At 39.4% G+C, this 19,966-nt stretch overlaps 1 protein-coding gene across 2 annotated transcripts in view; it reads left to right on the top strand.

Annotated features, from left to right (window-relative positions):
• Window positions 1-1,650: 1,650 nt before the first annotated feature.
• Window positions 1,651-19,966, top strand: part of VCL (vinculin) — a 92,435-nt gene continuing 74,119 nt past the window's right edge. The window contains exon 1 of one of the 2 annotated variants that reach the window (XM_060111654.1): window positions 1,651-1,926. In XM_060111654.1, coding sequence (XP_059967637.1) covers window positions 1,759-1,926 — 168 coding nt within the window. In that variant the 5' untranslated portion in view covers window positions 1,651-1,758. The remainder of the gene's footprint in view (window positions 1,927-19,966) is intronic. The other variant, XM_060111656.1, reaches the window with a different exon arrangement.

The following is a 19,966-nucleotide window of genomic DNA, read 5'->3' as shown; positions in this document are numbered from 1 at the left end:
CCAGGGAAGTCCACATTTTAGTATCTTTAACAGCACTTTTTTCTGCTTTTTGATCCACATTTTTATTTTGCACTGGGTCCCACAAATTGAGTAGCTCTTCCTATGTGTGATCTTAGAAATTACAAAGTACCAAATTTAAAGTTTCTTAGAATTTAGAAAGTACCAAATAAACATTAGCTTAAAACAGACAGAGAAAGAAATCCATTGCCTCTAAGGACATGAAAGCAGTAACAAAAAAGTGGATGTATTTATGAGAAGGAAAAGTACAGGACTTGGTAACACACACAGCAGAAACAGGGGATATATACCATTAGGCAAAAATAATTTCAAGAATTGCACAGGGCAACACACACTAGTTTAGTTTCTTGCAAAACATGGATGCTTGAGAAATATTTGCATTTGACTTGAGCATCTTCAGCTTGGAGGTATCAGTGAAACTGTTTCCTCTTGGAATGGGGAAGCTTAGGCAAAAGAGATTTTGAGGTGAGGAAGACATTTAGAAGATGTCTTCTACAAAGCATGCTGTGAGAGGAATAGGCAATTTGGTCTTATCTATCAAAATGTAAAATGTACATAGTTTTGCATTTTCACTTCATTTCTAGGTCCACGATAAATACACATGTGTACAATACAGAAGCAAGTACAATGATGTTCATGCAGAATTGCTGAATAGCAAAAATCAGAAACCAACCTAAATGTCCATAACTAGGAAACTGTTCGATTTCAGGCAATGGCGTACCATGCAGCCATTAAAAAGAATGAGGTAGGGCTTCCCTGGTGGCGCAGTGGTTGAGAGTCCGCCTGACGATGCAGGGGACGCGGGTTCGTGCCCCGGTCTGGGAAGATTCCACATGACGCAGAGCGGCTGGGCCCGTGAGCCATGGCCGCTGGGCCTGCGCGTTAAGAATGAGGTAGACATGGACCTATATTTACCAGGAGTGAGACAACCAGGGGATTTTAATTAAGGGGAAAAAATATCAAGTTCCAGGAAATGCTTAATCCCATTTACTTAGAAAATACATATGTACAAGATAATGAGTAGATAAAGGTCTAGAAGCCTGAACACCAAACTTTAAACTGTGAATATCTCTGAGCTCGGGAGTGGGTGGAGCGCGTGTGTGAATGAATGGGACGCTTATGCTTCCTCTGTGCACTTCTGTATTTGAATGTATTACTGAGAGGAAATGGAAAGTGTATTTTGAGGGCGTCGTGTGAAGGGAAAAGTTGGGAAGCAGGGTGAAGACTTACAGCTGCCTGGTCTCTTCAGACTCCAGCGCCGTCTGAGGTGAGGAGACCCCGCCCCGCTGAGGTGATTCTGCAGAGGGGCGGAGCTCTGCAGAGCCAACACTGGAGGCGGCCCCGGGGGGCGGAGCCCTGACTCCAGCCGCACGTTCCGCTCCCACCATGCCCTTATAAGGAGCGCCCGGCGTTAGGGCTCGGGAATCCGGTCCCAAACCCCGCGGCTCAGCCCCAATCCCAGGCCCCTCCCTTGGGAATGGGGGCGGGGCGGGGCCTTGGCGGCGCGGTTGCGTGGGCGGAGCATCTCAAAGCGGGACCAATAGGAGTGGAGGCCCAGGTCTGAGCGGCGTTGCCATTGGGCGCGGCGACGAGAGGGGGCGGGGCGCTCGCGAGGCTGGTTACGCCGAGGGAAGCCCGGACTCCGTAGTCACTGCTCAGAGTCCGTCTCTCCGCGGATTCCCGGCCCCGCCGTTCTCAGATCTCTGTAGCCCGCGGTTCGCCGCCCCGCTCGCCGCCGCGATGCCGGTGTTTCATACGCGCACGATTGAGAGCATTCTGGAGCCGGTGGCGCAGCAGATCTCGCACCTGGTGATCATGCACGAGGAAGGCGAGGTGGACGGCAAAGCCATCCCTGACCTCACCGCGCCTGTGGCCGCCGTGCAGGCGGCCGTCAGTAACCTCGTTCGGGTGAGCGCGCTGGGCCTGGGATGGGGAACGGGGGCGGGAGACTTCCCTGGGGTTCCGGCTCGCCTCGCGGCTCCCCTGCGCTGCCTGTGGCTTTGCCGGTGGGCTCGGGAGCCAGACCGCCTCGGGTTTGAATCCTGACGCCCCCGCGTTGTGACCTTGAGCAAGCCCCCGAGCCTCTCTGGGTTTCAGTTTCCTCACCTATAAAATGGGGGCAATCATAATAATGCCTGCCTTGCGGGTTTGTTGTGAAGATTCAGCGAGGTGGTATTTATAAAGTGGCTAGCGCAGCTTATGACCCATAGTAAGCGCTCAATAAATGATAGGCGTTAGGATGTCTGATAGCCCCTTTCCCTCAGCAGGCTGTCGCCCCTCCCGTTGACAGCCTTGCTTTCAGCTCCTTTTTAGGCCTCCCCAGTCTGGCCTCTGGGCTGGCGGGCTCCTCTGCTGATTCCCTGACTTTCCTTCCAGGGATTCTTATTTGAGCCACGTTGTTCTCCTTTCTAATACTTCTGCCCCTCACCTTGAAACCCGCCTCACCCACCTCTGAGCCCTCCCCAGAGCTCCCCGCGTCCGGCCCTTCTGTCCACTTGTCTTAGTGGCCACTCGTCCCTGTCTCCTCCTTTCCTGGGCATTCTACTTCTGCTCACACCTCTGGCACTCACAAACACCGGGTGCAGTAATTCATGACTACGAATCCCTTTTCCCCTTTTCGCTTAACCCTGTTGCCTTTCATCCCCTTCCTCCCCCTCCAACTCCCGTGGAGATTTCCACCTGGCTTTACTTGCTGTCAAACGGCTTCCTCCCACTGGGGCCTTTCTAGACTCGGGGGCCCTCTTCGTCGGCCCCTCCTCTTGGCAGGAAGCAAGATGGAGAGGCCTGTGGAATCTGGGATCTGCGGCCCCTGCCGGAGAAAAGAACGGGGCGTCTCCTCCCCGAGCCACAACTTTCCTAGATGGCGAAGTGGCTCTGCAGACCTCTGTAGCCCACAGCTGTGACTAATAACTGAGGTGATTCTTCGAGGAGGCGGAGTCCACTTCTGAAAGGGGAAAAGAGGTGCTGTGACCAGTCTCCTAACACTCTGCTGGCTAATATCACACTTTTCTTTCCCACCCTGGGTGGGTGACTCAGACTGCTGCTGCCTGTGAGGAACAAATTTGGTAAAATTTTATACGGCTTCCCCACTGAGCTGTGTAACTAGTGTGTGCCAGGGTAGTTAGGAGGCTGGTAGGCAACTGTGGGTCTGGGTGGGGCTTGGGTTCTGTATCTGATTAGAGCACTTTAGTGCACTTCAGCTGCTCAGAGTCTTCCTCAGTCTTCAGGGGCCCAGTCCAGGAGACAGTTCCGGAGATTGGTAACTAGGAGAACACTACTGACCAAATTCCCCATCTGCCTTCTGTGTAGATTTAGTTAGACTGCATTCAGGAAGAATACTGAATTCATTCAAAATGTCTAGTTCTACACTGTTCTTGTTCTTTTTATAACTAATTTTAATCTAAGACTCCAGAGTACATTCTTATGTAGTGTTGTCTAACATGGCTGCATTCCAGGCCTCCATTTCTCAACAAATAGGAAACAATGTAAAGAGACAAGGTAATAGTGTCCCTCCAAGGAGTACTTCAGGAAATGAAATCTTAAAACCACATGTTGCACTTGGAGCAGAGTTAGTGTATAGTCTAGGGGCTGATATCTGGTTAGACTATTTAGAAAAAAGTTATTTATGAGCTTCAATGTATGAATTAATAAGAACTGAATGTCTGCTATATAGGGAGCATTTTAATAAATCAGTGGTTCTTAGGTTGAGATGTGTATCAGAATCACCAGTGGGGCTTTGTAGAAATAAAGATGTCCAGCTCCCACCCCAGACTTACTGAGGAGCTCTTTAGGGGGTCAGGTCAAGGCCTTTGTGTTTTTGAGAAGCTCCATAGGTGGCTTTGATATAGTCCCTTAGTTAGGAAACACTAATAGATACTGTGAGACAAATACCAAAAAAATGAGGCCATTGATAAGCTGAAAACAAAATTACATATAATTGCAAACTTCCCAATACATTACAAAAGAAGGGACTTGAGATTGGTGGTAGATAGGAGTTAGCAGAGAGAAAGTGGGGAGGGTTGTGTTGATAAGTAGTTAATCATGAACAAAGGTACTTGTGAATAAGTGACTTCCAGATTACAAGTAGACAAGTAGATTGTCTTGCTTAGCTCAGGAGGCAAGTTGGAGAGAAACTGGAGATGAAATTGGTGCATGCCGTATGGGCACTTTAACAGAAGTCCAATAAGATGAACAAAGAGAATGGAAGGGATAGGATGAGGACGGTGTGTGAGGGAGACTGTATAGATTGTGTTCTGGGGAGGCCTGAGGACCTACCCATTGCTTGGAATCCTGGGTGTCAGTTGTGGCCCTGTATATATGCTGCTGAATATTGTGATGAGTTGTGTACATGTATCAAGTTCCCAACTAGATTGTGTCTGGAGAACAGGCCTCGTATGTGCTTCTCAGTTCCTACCCTCAACATTGGCACATGGGATGGCTTGATATTGTTGAAGGAAAGAAGGAACTATGGGAAGGAAGATAAATTAGACTTTTAAAATTGGTTGGTCATGAGGAAAATGAGGGCCTGGACTTTGGGTGTGGCAGGGAAAATGGAGCAGGAATTAGAACCATATTAGAAATACAGTAGAAGAAGAACTAGTAGAGCTTGATAATAGAACTCTCAGGAAAAAAACACACGGTGCTACTATAAATTAACGAATCTGATTTTTGAACAAATATTCTGGAATTTATACAATTCAGGTTTCTTTCAGTTACCTTGGGAGGCTATATCCTTATTCCAGTGCTTCTCTTTGGGAATTTCTTACAGATTATTTACATATATATGTCAAATTAGTTTTATTTTGGTCAAGAAAATTTTGTCTGAAGCGGGCATTTCTTAACCTTACTACTTTATGTACCATTCTTGAGTCTAAAGTGACTTTTGGATATTTCCAAAATTAAAACTTACCAGGTGATGATGAAATTCTGAATTGTTAAGCTGTAGTCATCCACTTATCAGGTTGGTATTTATTGAGACATCCCGCTTCTAACATCAAAGCAATAAGTATGATATTGGGCAGAATAAGTATAATACTGGATTGAAGGTCCTAAGTGGCCCGGAGGAAGTGAAGTATCATGGAAGTTCAGAGGAAGGTAAGGTTACTCTTCTTGAGAGCATGGGGAAGGCTTCATGGAGGAGATAACCTCTGAGCTGGCCTTAAAGAAGGTGGGATTGGAACTTTTAAAGACATGGTAAGAAAGACATTACAAGTAGAAAGAATACCTAAACAAAGGCATAGAATTATTGAGAATCTGAGGACCAAGTTTTGACTTAGGAAATCATTAAGCAAGACTCATTTAGATTTGTAATTTTTCATGTGTATTTGTTAAACAAAAGTAGTCTGGTCACTTTATATATATATCATCACAATTGAGTCATCACTTTTACCCCACCCTTAGAGAGAGGATAGGATGGGATTATTTACATGTCCTTTTTTCAAACTGAATAAGACAATTTTTTAAAAAACAGCTTTGTTGATATATAATTCACATACCATACAATTCACTCATTTAAACACTCAATTCAGTGTTTTGGTTTTTTTTTTAGTGTATTTACAGAATTGCACAACATCACTACAGTCTAATTTTAGGACAGTTTTGTTCCCTCAAAAAGAAACTTCATACCCATTACAGTCACTGATTCTCTCCCATCCCCCAGCACCCCAGCCCTAGGCAACCACCAGTCTGCTTTCTGTCTTTGTGGATTTGCCCTTTCTGGACATTTCATATAAATGGAATCAGAAAATAATGTGGCCTTTTGTGTAGGACTTTTCACTTAGCATAATGTTTTCAAGGTTCATCTGTGGTGTAGTATGTGTCAGAAATTCATTACTTTTTGTTGCTGAATAATATTCCATTGTATAAAATAAGGCCATTTTAAACACAGAGAATGATTCTAATGCAGTAACAAAACAAGGAGGGGGCCTAGGAGAAAGATGGATGGGAAAGGAAAAATAGAGGAGAGGTACAGGTTCCAAGGATGGGATTCAGTCAGCAGTGTGAAAAATTCAGAAGTCTTAGACTATCTGTCTTGTAGCATGGTATATAAATTTTTCTTTTTTCCCATTGAAGTGCCCCATAGAAATCTGACAGTCTTTGTGACCATATAGTCGTGCCAGTTTTATTAATGGGGGTTCATACACTTTGCGTTCTCCATTGCATCTGAGGGCATGTGTTGTAACTACTCCGGGGGCTCATGAAATATTTATTTCGGACGTTTTTGTGGCCTTTACTTTTATGAGCCTCACCCACGTATCATACCCTGTTGGGACCAGCTCTGGGACAAATAGCAGCATTGTCTTTAAACTGATAGATGGGAAAGACTGTTCTGCTCTTAAAAAGAAATCAATTTTGTCATTTATAAATTATCTGTATTAACATCTGAAATTATTCCTACTTTAATTTCTTTTGGTTGATGTTGGACTTATTTCAGTTAAAATAAATAACAGTGTTTGGGTGACAGGCCTGTGGGTGATTTTCTTCTTCTTCATATTCTGTATTTTCCAATTTTTAAAATGAACATATAAATTCCTATATTAAGGAAAAAATAAGGTAAATAATAAGAATGTATAATTCTTTATGGTTTATAAAATGCTTTCATATGTATAATCTCATAGCAGTCCTTTAAGGTAGGTATTGCTATGGTCTGAATTTTACAGGTGAAGATACTGTAGATCAGGGGAGTTAAGTAACCTGCCCACAGTGGCACAGTAGTTAGTGGTGGAGCTTGGACTTGAGCTCTGTTTCTCTTACTCTGGACACTCTGCTCTTTTCACTTCACCATTCTGTATCCACTTAGAACAAAGTTGTTAAATATCACTGGAAGTTTTCTAGCTTGAATCAGAAGCAATGAGAATGTTGTTAGTCAAAGAGTTTCCATTTGTCCTGGGCTTGGCAAGATTATCTGTTTAAAGGCTGGTTTTGGCATGGCCTGTGTGAAGGGCCTGTATTAAAAAAATGATGTGAAGGTAGTGTTCTGTTTCACAGTGACATTCAATTTTGCAGCATTAAAAAAAAAAAAGAATAGATACAGGTAACACAAAAGTATGTCTGCCAGACACGTAAAGGCTTTTCTAGTATTTATGGCTGCTTAGTTGAAGTCTATGAGAACTAAATAGTATTTAAAGTAGGTTTGTAGGATTTCTGTATTTAAATAGTATTTATAGTAGGTTTGTGGATTCTTTGGGGAATTGTGAAGTTTCATTTGAAACACTTTGTCTCTAGATCAGAAGAGATATACAAATAGGACTTAGCATTTACTCATGATGGAGAGAATGGAAGAGTTTTGGAGATTGTATGTTTCTACAACTATGTTTATAATTTTAATGGAGCCCCAGTTTAAATATTTGTTTATATATATTGACACAGTGGAAAGTTGGGCTTTTCTAAAGCTGTTTTGTAAATAGCACTGGTATAACAATGGACAAAATAAAAGTTATTTTATATTTTATGGACAAAATAAAAGTTAGAGTAAAAGTTTTGTGATATCAACCACAGTATCATAAGTTGACTCCTTCTGCTATAGTCAGGAGTAAGGGCAGCACTAAGGCAACTGTTTTTATGGAGATGGGACTTATTTGGATTTTAATATTTCTGGTATATTGGTTAAAAAAGGAGTCTGGTTATTTTATATACTTAATTACCGGTCACATATATATATATACATATATATGTGTGTGTATGTGTATATGTATATATAAAATACTTACATTTTATATGTATCACAACTGAGAGGGTCATTATTTTAAAAGCTTTCTGACAACTTCCTGGTCTTTTACTGGCACACCTAGAAAGAGGGTAGGATGGGGATATCTTAATTATCCACAGTCTAAAGTCCATCATAGCATGTATTTTTTTCTCTTGTGACAGTCATAATACTTGGTCAGTGTTTGTCTTCATTGGGTTGTACGTTTCTCAGTGGCAGGGGCCATGTCTGGTGTTTGCTCCTTTCAATGTCAGGCTGGTCATAGGTGTGCAATATAACTTTTTTTTAAAAAACGAACTAACTATATATATATGTGTATATATATATGACATTCATTTTTTAAAATATAAATTTATTTATTTTTATTTATTTTTGGCTGCATCGGGTCTTCGTTGCTGCGGGCGGGCTTTCTCTAGTTCCGTGAGCAGGGGCTACTCTTCGTTGAGGTGAGCAGCCTTCTCATTGCGGTGGCTTCTGTTGTTGCAAAGCACGGGCTCTAGGTGCACGGGCTTCAGTAGTTGTGGCATGTGGGCTCAGTAGTTGTGGCTCTCAGGCTCTAGAGCGCAGGCTCAGTAGTTGTGGCGCACGGGCTTAGTTGCTCCACAGTATGTGGGATCTTCCCAGACCAGGGCTCAAACCCGTTTCCCCTGCGTTGGCAGGCGGATTCTTAACCACTGCGCCACTAGGGAAGCCCATCATTCATTTTTTTATGCACAAAATATTGTAATAGGAATTTTTGTGCAGTGACAATTTTCCATCCCCAGCTTTCAGACATCCGGTATAGCTGAATTTGAACAGTCTCTTTGAATTTATAATGGGCCTTGTCTGAAACAAGTAGAATATATACTAGGAGGGAGGAATGAATGGCTAACTGCCCATTGTTTGAGATAACAAAAGTGTTCAGGCTATTTTGGGTTGTGGTTCTCTGTTTCAGAGTCATTTCAACTATGCAGGCTACTTACTAAATTCATAATGTGAGAATATGTTGCCTCCTATCTGAAAGTGGCATTGGGATTTTGCATTCTTTTTGTCTTAAAACATAACAATTTAGACCAGGTGTTGATATATTATTTGGAACTCTGCTGGTTACAGTGTAGTATCATACTGAGTCATGAATTCCTCATTAAGAGATCTTTATTTCCTTGAACCATATGGCAGGAGACAAAAGATATCAGAAAGTTGATATGCTGTTATTTTGTTTTTTGGCTGATCCAGGCCCAACCTTTTCATTGAACCTTATGTCATGGTCATGACACCGGGGTATACTTTTTACATAATAAACCAGCATTAGAGCAGTATCAAAAGAAGTAGAAGTCCTTAAAGGGAGAACATCAGAGATTAGCTGGTATCCCAGCAAGTTTCCTCTCTAGGATAATGCTCTGTGCTCAGGACTGTTGCTGAAAAAGGGCCATTCTATTAGTTTATGTTGCTTTCAGGCCAGTCTGCTCTTAAACCTTCCCATATAGGCAGGACTAAAAGAAGAAAACAAATTTCAGCCTTGGCTTTTTTAAGCTCCAACAGCCTTCAGTGCTATGTAGTATAAATACTTCAGAGTGAAATTTAAGGAGTAAAGTTCAAATCTGTAATAAGACTCTGAAACACCCAGAGACAAAAGTTGGTGTATGGAAGGAAGGACCTCCCATTGCAGGCTTTCATCTGTCTTTCTGATCCTTGTACATTGGACCTGTAGAATTCTTACAATATGCATTTGGGTATATTGGGCCACATAGACAGTTTAGTTTGGATAACATAAGTTTTGAGTTATCTAGGCGCCTGCTTCTCTGTTTTTTTCTGTCATTTTTGTATTTGTTCAGTTTCCATTGGGAATGATTATGAGAGGAACGCTATCTTACCTGTTTCTTCTTAACAATCTGCAAAAAGGTTTGTTAGGGAAGGAAGCTGAAATAAATATGTAAGTAGGGGATTTTTGTTTATTTGTATTTTTATCATTAACGTTTTATCTTTAATTTAACACTAAAAATATGTATACTATTAATAATCATTTTTGTCATGCTGAGCTTCGTATAGTCTTTCAAAAAGAACAAAATTTCTCTTGTTACAAAAGTATTACATTTTTATTGTTGAAAATTTTAAAAATCTATCTTTAGTCACAGTCGTCTCCAGTGTTTCTCAGCCTTTTACAGTCTGTTTGAACTTGATTTGTCTTTTTGTCTTTTCTCTCTACTCCAAACCAATTTGTTTCCCTAGATATAAATACAAACTTAACTATATATAGATGCACCAGCTCTTATCCCTTTTCACCATTAACACCCTTCCCCCTGCAAACTGTTTAATTCACTTTCCTGCTCAAGAATTTGCAAAGACAAGTGATGAAACCCAGTCAGTTACAACAACCCATGACTTTCTCTGTCATGTGCTGTTTAGGGAGCCATGCTGTACTTAGCTAACTGCTCTTTCAGTCAGTGTGGAATGAAATAAGTTCAAAATAATGGGCTAGATCTTGAAAGAACTTCTAATTTCAACATCCTTATTAAAGATATGGGGTCTTTACATTGATTAAATCTATTTAAGTATGTGCATTATGTGCAGACAAAGGGATAGAGTATGATAGAATAATGGATAAAAGGGGACTTGTATAATTAGACATAGGCAGTTGGAGATTCCTTGCCTTTCTTCCAGTCCCTTGGTAAGGCTTTGTAGGTCTTGTGTCCTTGTATGCTGGGTCATCAGTCTTTGGATGATTGAGTTGATTGTGGGTTTGTTTTTTTTTTCCCCTCCTTCCTTACTCCCCTAGGGTGTCTCCCTTTAAGACTGTTGGTTTCTGGAGGACAAGGACTGGGTTATATTCTTCTTGATATTCCTGGTGCCAAGCTTATCCCACAGTCTCTTGCTCATGGTATTCCTTTGATAAGTGTGTTGTGCCTTGATACTCTCTATACCTGCTAGTCATTCTAGGCTCCTTCATGATGAAGATAGCTCACTATCTCTTGCCTCCATTGGATGGCTTGGTGACTCTTCTTCTGCGCTCAAATGTTGCTATATGCAGATGCCTGCATAATCACAAAAAGAAACAAAGGTTCATAAATATTATATTGTGTTGGTTACATATTGGAACTTTAGATTCCAAAAAATTCCGTCACTTCTATGAGAAGGCAGCTCATTGGATGGGTATGAGTGTGCGATGTGTGTACGTATAGAGGATGAGAGGTAGTGAATCTTAGAACTAAAAATGTTTTACAAATATCATTAAGTTGCAGAAAATAGAGTCTTTGGCCCTTAGAGAATTTCCCACTGATAAGATTTCCAGTTGGATGACTTTTAAGGGGAAAGTGGCTGAATTTCATTGCAGTTGGCCACAATCCAAGCCAAAGTCATTCCTTCTTTTTGAAATAAGCTTAACTTATTCCCACAAGTAGGCTTTCTGTGAAGAAAGAAAAATGGTATGTTTGTTCTTAGAGTTGAAAGTTGAGGGACCAGCTATCAACTTATCTAGCTTCCCTATATTTCCAGCCTTCTCTCTGTCCCCACCCCATCCCTGGAGAACTGGCTCATCTTTTATCTGTAAGGTGGACAACATGTTTTTATTCATTTAATTCAAGTAGATAAGGATATATAAATGTGCTAGTGAATCTCTAGTAACACTTAAATTTCTTATTCTGTGGCTTTTCCCCCCAAACCACCAAAATTAGTTATGACTCTAGCTGTGCACATTGCCTGGTGTTCTGAATAATAGTAGGGTATGTAAGACATGGTCTGTGGCCTCAGGTTGTTAAAATACAGATGAAAATTATGATCTTATAAAAGATTTAGCTTATCTACATCTTCTCCATCCATGAAATTGTTGCAGAATTTAAATTATTTACTTTAAAGTTTGTACACTAGTACTGTAACTACAGTTTTGATTCCTTGGAGCCATGGAGAAAATGTGAGTGGGCCAGTAGCAGAATAAGCAGGTGGTGGGCCCCCTAGTTAGGAAAAGACCACTGAGCATCGGCTTCAGCTGCCCTCTTCTAGATTATTTTTTTCCTTACTGTGCTTTTCACAGTTGTAAGTAATTATTTGTGTGATTATTACTTCCTGAACATCTTTCCCCCACTAGGGCCCCAGGGGCAAAGCACCCATCAAAGTGCTTGGCACATAGTAGAGTCTTGAGGAATAATTGTTGAACAAACAAGTGGGAAGACCGTTTGCTGCTTCCGTACCCCAAACTGTTTTATGCTTCTTTGGAAAAATGTATATCATGCTGTGGGTGAATCTTGATGAAATTTAACTGCGATTAGGAAAGCAGCAGTAAATCATTGCTTAGTACAGGGTATTGCATGCAGTAGGATCATCCAATTCATGTTTCCTGAATGAATAAATTCCAGGGATAGAGTCCTGGAGTGCAGATGGGGATAATCCTGCCCAACATAGGATTATGCAGGATATGTAAGTTTAAAGAAATACAGAACATGGGTTTGGGATTCTCTATTCGTTTTGATGCTTTGCAAATGAACAGAATAGCCAACTTTGGCAAAGTGCATCTGGTATGAGTTAGCAAATACCAAAGTCACACTTTAGTTATAGATATAAGATAAATCACCTATAGTGTAATGGTTAAGTGTAAAGGCTCTAGAGCTGAACTGCTGAGGTTTAAATCCTACCACTGACTGACACCTGCAAAGTATGTAACATTGGAGAAAGTACTTAATTTCTGTTTCTCATAGTCCTCATCTGTAAAACAAAGCTAATCATAGTATCTGACTTGGAGTGTATTATTGTGAAGATTAATGAGTTTGTAAAAATGTTTAGAACTATGCCTGACACATAGTTAAAGATTTCAGTGAGTGTTAGATATATTAATATATTTTTCCATGATTTTTAAGTCATATTTTAAATGTTAGCCTAATGAAAAAGCAGTGTTGATTTTTTTTTTTAATGTCTAAGTATAACTTCTAACTTTTACTCAACAAGGCAAAGTGCCAGTGAAAGCTTTCAGTAGAATTCCATATGTTGTGAATATACAGTTTTATCAACTGTGGGGAAAATATTCACAGTTTAGGTGCCTAAGCCTTTGATTGCCAGTTTCCCATTAAAAATTCAGACATCTGAATTTATGATTGATATCTCCTTTGTTTGGAGCAATAGTGAGAGTAAAATTGTATCTCTCCCCTCTTCCACCCCAGTTTAGAAGCAAAAATTGGGACTGAGGATTTGGGATTTATCCCAAACATTCATTGTCCTATTTTCTAAAAAAGAAAAAACTGAAAGGGTAGTCACTAAAGTAAATGGAATTGGCCCTTCCAGGTAGAGTTAAAAAGTACAATGCATTTGTGAAATAGAATTCATCTTGTTCTGGAACAGCCAAATTAATTTAACAAATATTTAATGACTACATATTATGCTGGATACCGGAAGAGGTTAGTATCTCTAGCCTAAAAGGAGGGATAGAATCTCTTTCAGATGTCCTATTGATATAGGAGTAATAGAGTTGAATGTAAAGGTCAGGGGACCTTAACTACTAGTTTGGAAGGTATACCTGTTATTTCTAGTCTTTCAGTGGTTTTCTGGAAAATTTTTAACATGCATATTTAATTTCAAAGTCTTAAATTAATTGGCATCTTTACTTTCTACTTGAATAAAATGGTAAAATACTTGTAATTCCACTGTCCCCTTATATATGGTTGTCTGAGATTTTGTTTCTCTCTTGATTTTTTTTCGCCCCACAAGTTAGACACTATTGTATTATACAGTTGCTTTTTTCCCCATTTACCTATATGTTTACCACTTTTTTTGAGATATAAGAGAAACGATGAACAGACCTCCCTTCTTCCTGAAGTCTGTCCTACACTAATATCTTTAGGTGGGTCTTTGGGCAGTACACACTCTAAGTTTCATTTGTCTGAAAATATCTTTTATATTGCCATTTTTTCTGAAAGATAATTTCATTGGATATACAAAACTGGGCTAATAGTAATTTTTTCCCAGCGCTTTGAAAATATTATTCCAGTGTTTTCTGCATTCAAATCTGCCATCAGTCTAATTGTTATTTTCCTCTAAATAATGATTTTTTTCTCACTGGGGCTTTTAAGATCTTATTTATCTTTCTTGGGATTTTTTTGGCTCCCTGATTTTGAGGGCTGATTTCTTTTATCAGTCGTAGAAAATTCTTAGCCATTATCTCTTGGAATTTTCGCCTCTTCCTTCATCTTATTCTCACCTTTTGGAAGTGTAATTAGAAAAATATTGGACTTTCTCTATCCTCTGTATCTCTGAACAGTTTATATTTTCCATATGGTTATTTTTTCAGGTCTTCCAATTTGCTCATTCTCATGCACCTGGGTCTAATATGTCATTTAATTCAGACACTGAGTTTTTAATTTAAATGGCAGTATTTTTTACTTCTAGAATCATATCTTTTTCAAAATCTTCTTGTCAGTATTGTAGTCTCTTGCTCTTTTATCATACTTTTAAAAAAGATTGCTTTTTATTCTCTCTTTTTTTTCCTTATTTAATGAAAAACATCTTGGAGTGTAAGGAACTACAAGAGCTTAATACTAGGATGAAAGTAGAAAGGCAGAGACCATATGACCCACAAAGCCTAAAATATTTACTCTCTGGCCCTTTATGGAAAAAATTGCCAACCCTCAACCTAGAGTCATAGAGTTATAAAGTTAGAAATAAGATCTCAGAGATCTTCTGATCCAACCCTCTCGTTTTAAAAATGAGAAAATGTATTCTCAGATGTAATCAACAATACGTCTAAGGCAGGTACCTTTGGCAGTGGAAAAGCCAAAATCAGAATTCATTGCTGGTCCTACTCCACCATATTGCCCCTCCCATGAAGCCTGTACTAGCCCAGTAGGACTGCTGGCTCTTTCATGAACAAACTCCAGGTTGTCTCACCTCTGCCTCTATGTACATGCTGCGTTTCCTTCCATCTAAGATGCCTTCTTCCCTCCAGAAATTTTACCTATGCCTTAAGGCTCAGCTCAAATACTGAAAACTGCCCTTATCTCAGCAACTGGTTGAGCTCTCTGTCCACATGACCCCCGGTAGTGCTAAGTTCTGTCTCCCCGTTAGCACTCACCAGAGTCATTTATGTAGTTCTGATGCTATTCCAGACCATAAACTTCCCAACTGTGCATCTTTATGTCACCTGAGGAAGTATCACCTGCACATTGCCTTACACACAGAATTCTTAGGACATAATTTAAAGAATGAACCAATCTAAAAATGTAAGGATACCAGAGACACCTTCAAGATCTCTGGTTTACTTCTCTTCTATTAAAAAAGAAAGAGAAAGACAATAACACCACTGAGTAATATTTTTTGATGGGATCAGCTATATAGAAGAATTCGTAGGGAGTTTACTTACACCATGTACACTTAGCAATTGATGAAGTATATACACCCTGGAGAGAGAACTTGGATTTGTCCTAAGGAGGATTACCTAATTGTGTGATGATTATTTAAGCCTTTAGTATATTTGTTGATTGCTAGGCTTATAGAAACTACCTGCTAAGGTAGGAATTCACACAAATTCAACAATGAAAACCTTCCACATTCTCTGTCAATCTCCAGGGATTCTCTGCTGTTATACCTTCCATATAAACTCAGTTTGGGATGGTTTCCATCTATGAACTAAGTATAGACTTGTATTGTTTTGTGATGAACCATTAGGAGTGAACTTGATATTTAGTAAGGACTGAAGATAAAAGGAATGTAATTTAGTGTTTAGGTGCATTGCCAGCATTGTCTTTCCTTAAAACAATAACAACAACAAAACAAAGCCACCCCCCCCCCAAATAAAAAAATGATAAATGGACTCTTATTATGCTGTAATTCTCTCAGTTCTAATTCTATTTCTTCCTTTTGCCCAACTGGGAATAAGTTATCTAAGATGGTAGAGCCAGAGCTTACTAAAGGTTTAGTTGTCTGTGGCAACTGTTGAACATCTAGGCTGCATCATTGATAGTTTGTATTAGGAAGCAAGTGAAACAAAAGGAAATCAACTTTAATATTCCTGTAAAAGTCTTTCTGTTGGTTAGACAGAGGTTATGTCTAATTTGTTAATGTTATATGAAGAATGGTGATGAAATACAATCTGCAAAAGGCACAAACATGACTAGTATTGCTGGGGATGGTTGATAGCTTTTTTCTGTCTGTACATCTTAGCCAGTTTGGTCTGGATGTGCTGTAGCTGTTCTCTTATTTCACTTTTCAGCATGTTTAGAATTAAGTCTGTGTTCAGCCCATATGTAGTCACACTAAATTATATTAGTAGTTGTTGAGAAGAAAAAGTAAAAACATTAAGAAGAAAAGCCCAAAGGTAAAACTTTGGGGATTTTCTGGGTACTGTAAAACAGGAGTTTTTCCTGTGAGCATTATAATTGGCAGCCTTAACCATTTGACACATTGATATTACAAAACATTGAATTTCCAGTTCTGGCTGCTTGTAAGAAGTGTGTTTGTAGCTTGGGCTAAGAAATAGAGTAACTTTACTTATGGCACTAATTTAATGGGTCAAAGTGTCTATTACAGCCTAGAGCCAAATTCAATTACTATACTATAAAAGTGACTGAATAATCTCCAATTACCAAGCAGGATGGTTCCCAACAGTAGTAACAATACTTACTTTTGCCATTGGGTTACTATTTCAAGTTTTGACCACACCTATTAAAAAAAAAAAAAGGTTGCACTGTTAGTCCTGGTTCAATTTTGAAAGCTAATTGCAGCCAGGTTGACTCAGTTCATCATCTCTAAGCAAATAACAGTTAAGGAGCTTAAGCAGCTGAACCCCTAGTGAGCCTGACCCATGCTGTTGTGGAAACCTTCCAGCTTCTGGGAAGGAAAATCAAACAATTGGACATCAGTAGTTTAAACTGCATCTTGATGGTTTATATTTGCCTGTTGTGAGCTTGAAGTTTTTATATTTGCCTGGTTGTGAGCTTCAAGTTTTCTTATCCTTCTTGCCACCTGAAAGTTCCAAAGCATTGTAAAATCATGCAGTATTACAGCAGAAAACTTTAGGCATCATTAAATTTGTTTTCCTCATTTTTGAAAAACAGTATAGTGGCTTAGGATTAGAGCATGGATATGCTGAAGTCAACACCACTATCTGAGTGATTTTAGGCAAATCAGTTAACCTCTCTGTGCCTCTGTTCTTCATCTGTAAAATGAGATAGCAGTGGTACCTCCCTCATAGAGTTGTTAAAAGGATTTAATGAGGTAATAAGGGGGCTCCTGACTTATAGCATGTGCTCAATTAAAAAAAAACTTTTTTTTTCTTTTAAAGGATAAAACGGAAGTCACAAATGAGTACCGCAGTGGCAGAGGGAAAGAAAACACGACTAATGTTTATTTAGCACTGTTATCTTTCAGGCCGTGGAAGATGTGTATGTATTAGGTGATTTACATGTGTATTACTATATCCTTTAGCCATGAGAGACATTTTACTTTTTCCATTTTACTGATAAGGAGATTGAGACTTAAAGAGATTGTTCCTTGCCCCAGGACACAGAACTAGTAATAACAGAGCAAGGTAAGATTCATTCCAAAGCCCCAGTTCTTCTCCCACCACTCTATGTTACCTTCCAGGATGGGCCCTCCGTCTCAGTTTTCCAAACATAAAAATGGGCGATGTTTCAAAATTCATTTACAAATTGGTTTGGAGTTATTTTTCCATAGGGACAGTGTTACAAACGATATGTTATATACCCAGGCTTATCTGCAAAAGCTGCAATGTAATTGAAATCCTTCACATTTGTGAACTAAATCTGTTAAGAAAAAAATGCATTTGCTAAAAAAAAGTGCATCTAGCTATTAAAGTAGAAAAACAAGAAAAATAAGAGTGTATTTTAAGTTCTGTGGAATTTTTGAGAAAAGCAGATTTGGTTAGAGGGCAGTGAGGAAGATACAGACTGTTTTGATGTGATGGGACCTCTGGGATACTTAAGGGACTAAACATTTATATAGCACAGAGACATCCTGCATTTGATAACACCTTAATAGTGTACAAACACATTCGTATGCATTATTTCCTTATAATCATGTATGAGACAGGATGGTAGAGTTGACCTAATTTCTCTTAGCAATATTTAGCTTTCTTTTTTTTTTAAGTTTTTAATCCATGATTTTTGTTTAATGGCCTTTGGGAGCCCAGCTAGTCACCTTAATAGAGCCATAGAGGGTTAGTTTATAGGTATGTTGAAGAAATAATGAAAATAAGAGAATGGAAGATCTTTCTGAGTTAATTGTGGGAGAAAGTGGGTGATGGGGAGAAGTTTCCTGTGCTGATGATTTGCTTGCTTGTTAAATTGGTGGTCCCCAGAGCACAGGTGTTTGTGGTTGTGTCTACAGAAGAATCCTGAGTTGAGGGAGAGAATAAAGTATTTGCAAATTGGAAGCCTGCCCCCACAGTATCTTCATAAATAGGGATCTGGTGAGCAGGGCTTCTCTGCTAACATTAATCTAGCCTTAATTGATACACTCAATCTCCTGCTGTGTTAGAATAAGCAGCTGCTGCCAAGGCAGCTTAACACTAGTTGTAAGGAAAGTATGTTGCATCAAATGAGCTTGCTTGACATTAGAACTTGCCACCCATGCAGTTCACCTGCTCTTTAACCCATTTGATTGTGTTCTTATTGATGCAGATTTAAGTTTTTGGCAGTTGGTCAAAATTTGAACCTTTTAGGCACTGGTGGTGTCTCACTTTATAGATTGTTGTGTACCAAGAATATTGTTAGTACATTTTAGAAATTTAGCATATATTTTTCTGATTATGAAGGCATTGCATACTCATTTTTAAAAAAATCTGGAAAGTTGGAGAAGGATTAAGAAGAAAATAAAAATCATCTGAAGGTCTACTCTCCATGTTGTAATTCCTTCCAGTGTTTTTTTTTTTTTTTTTTTTTTGATGTGGCTATATATTGGGGAGAGAGTGGGATGTTTCATTATTAGTGAAATAGCTGAGGCATAAGTAAAATTTTACATGACACTCATGATATTGCAGAGCTTGCCTCCTGTACTGTGCTATTAAGAACAGAATCTTTTTGCTAAATCAGGTGGCACAAACTCAAATACCTGCAGGGTCAAATAGGTAATGAGTGAATCAGGTGGGAGTGGTAGGGACTGTGGTAAATTGAAAAATGCAGGCCCTGATTGAAGAAAACTGCTATCTTCATCTTATTGTTGCCATATGGAAACAGGGCCTAGTGTTACCAGATCTTCCTGATAGTCAATAAAACCTGGCAATCTCTATTTCTTTCAATGTGAAATTTCCCATTTAAAAAGAATACTGAGCAGGTCAAACAAAATAGGTCTGTGGGTTGCACTTGCCCCCATACACTCTCATTTTGTCATTCCTGACATAAATACTTCTCAGTCTTTCTCATAGCTCTCACAAGAGGAGTACTTTTAGGAAATATTTAGAGAGGAGCTGGATAAGGATTTTCTAAGAGTGGCTTCAGGAATTTTTCACTGTGTAGACACTGAGAAGGTTGCCTAGTACCAGAGTGAAAAACTTGGATACTCACAGGGACCAGGCAGTGACATAAACAAGTGAAATGGTCTGGATGTTAAGATTTTAGGGAGTGATGCAGAAAGTATATTCCCCATATGGAACATTTGGGTTCCTGCACATTGTTTCCTTACTGGAATGCAGATCTCATGTGGCCAAATCTTTTGATATTTCAAGAGATGTCAGAAATTTGAATCGTTGTGAAGTTTTTTGTTTTTGTTTTTAAAAAGGACCAAACAAAAATCACCCTTGGCCCAAATTCTGCACAGAGGCCACGAGTTTGCAACTCCTGGCCTAGATCACCATTTCCCTAAGTATATCCTACAAATTCTAATTCAGCCATAGGTTAGTAGGTGTTAGAAAAGAAATAATTCTTGGTCAAATGAATTTGGAAATAATGGATTAAAGAAAATTAAACCGATTTCTTTTCTGAAGGTTATCTTAAATCCTTAAATATACTAATATGCCTTGTAAATTCCTAAGAGGAACATATAGCCCATAGACTCTACAGTTACATTTATCTCCGTATCTCCACTTATTTCTCCCACTACCCCCTTTGCCTCTTGAGGAAGAGGTGGCTTTCTTTCTGGTAAAGGCTGGTCTCTCTACCTACTCTTCAGATTCTATCCCTGCCTCTTCAGAGACCTTGCTTCATAATCAGGGTCTTGTTTCCTACCTCCTTTCTTTCACCCTATCAACATGCTTAATTTTCTCCTATTTAAACAAAATAATAACCCTTTCCTTACACCATACACAAAAATTAACACCAGATAGATCATGGA

The sequence above is a fragment of the Mesoplodon densirostris genome, chromosome 1, assembly GCF_025265405.1.
Source record: "Mesoplodon densirostris isolate mMesDen1 chromosome 1, mMesDen1 primary haplotype, whole genome shotgun sequence".
Lineage (NCBI taxonomy): Eukaryota > Metazoa > Chordata > Mammalia > Artiodactyla > Ziphiidae > Mesoplodon > Mesoplodon densirostris.
This window is presented reverse-complemented; position numbering and strand designations above follow the sequence as displayed.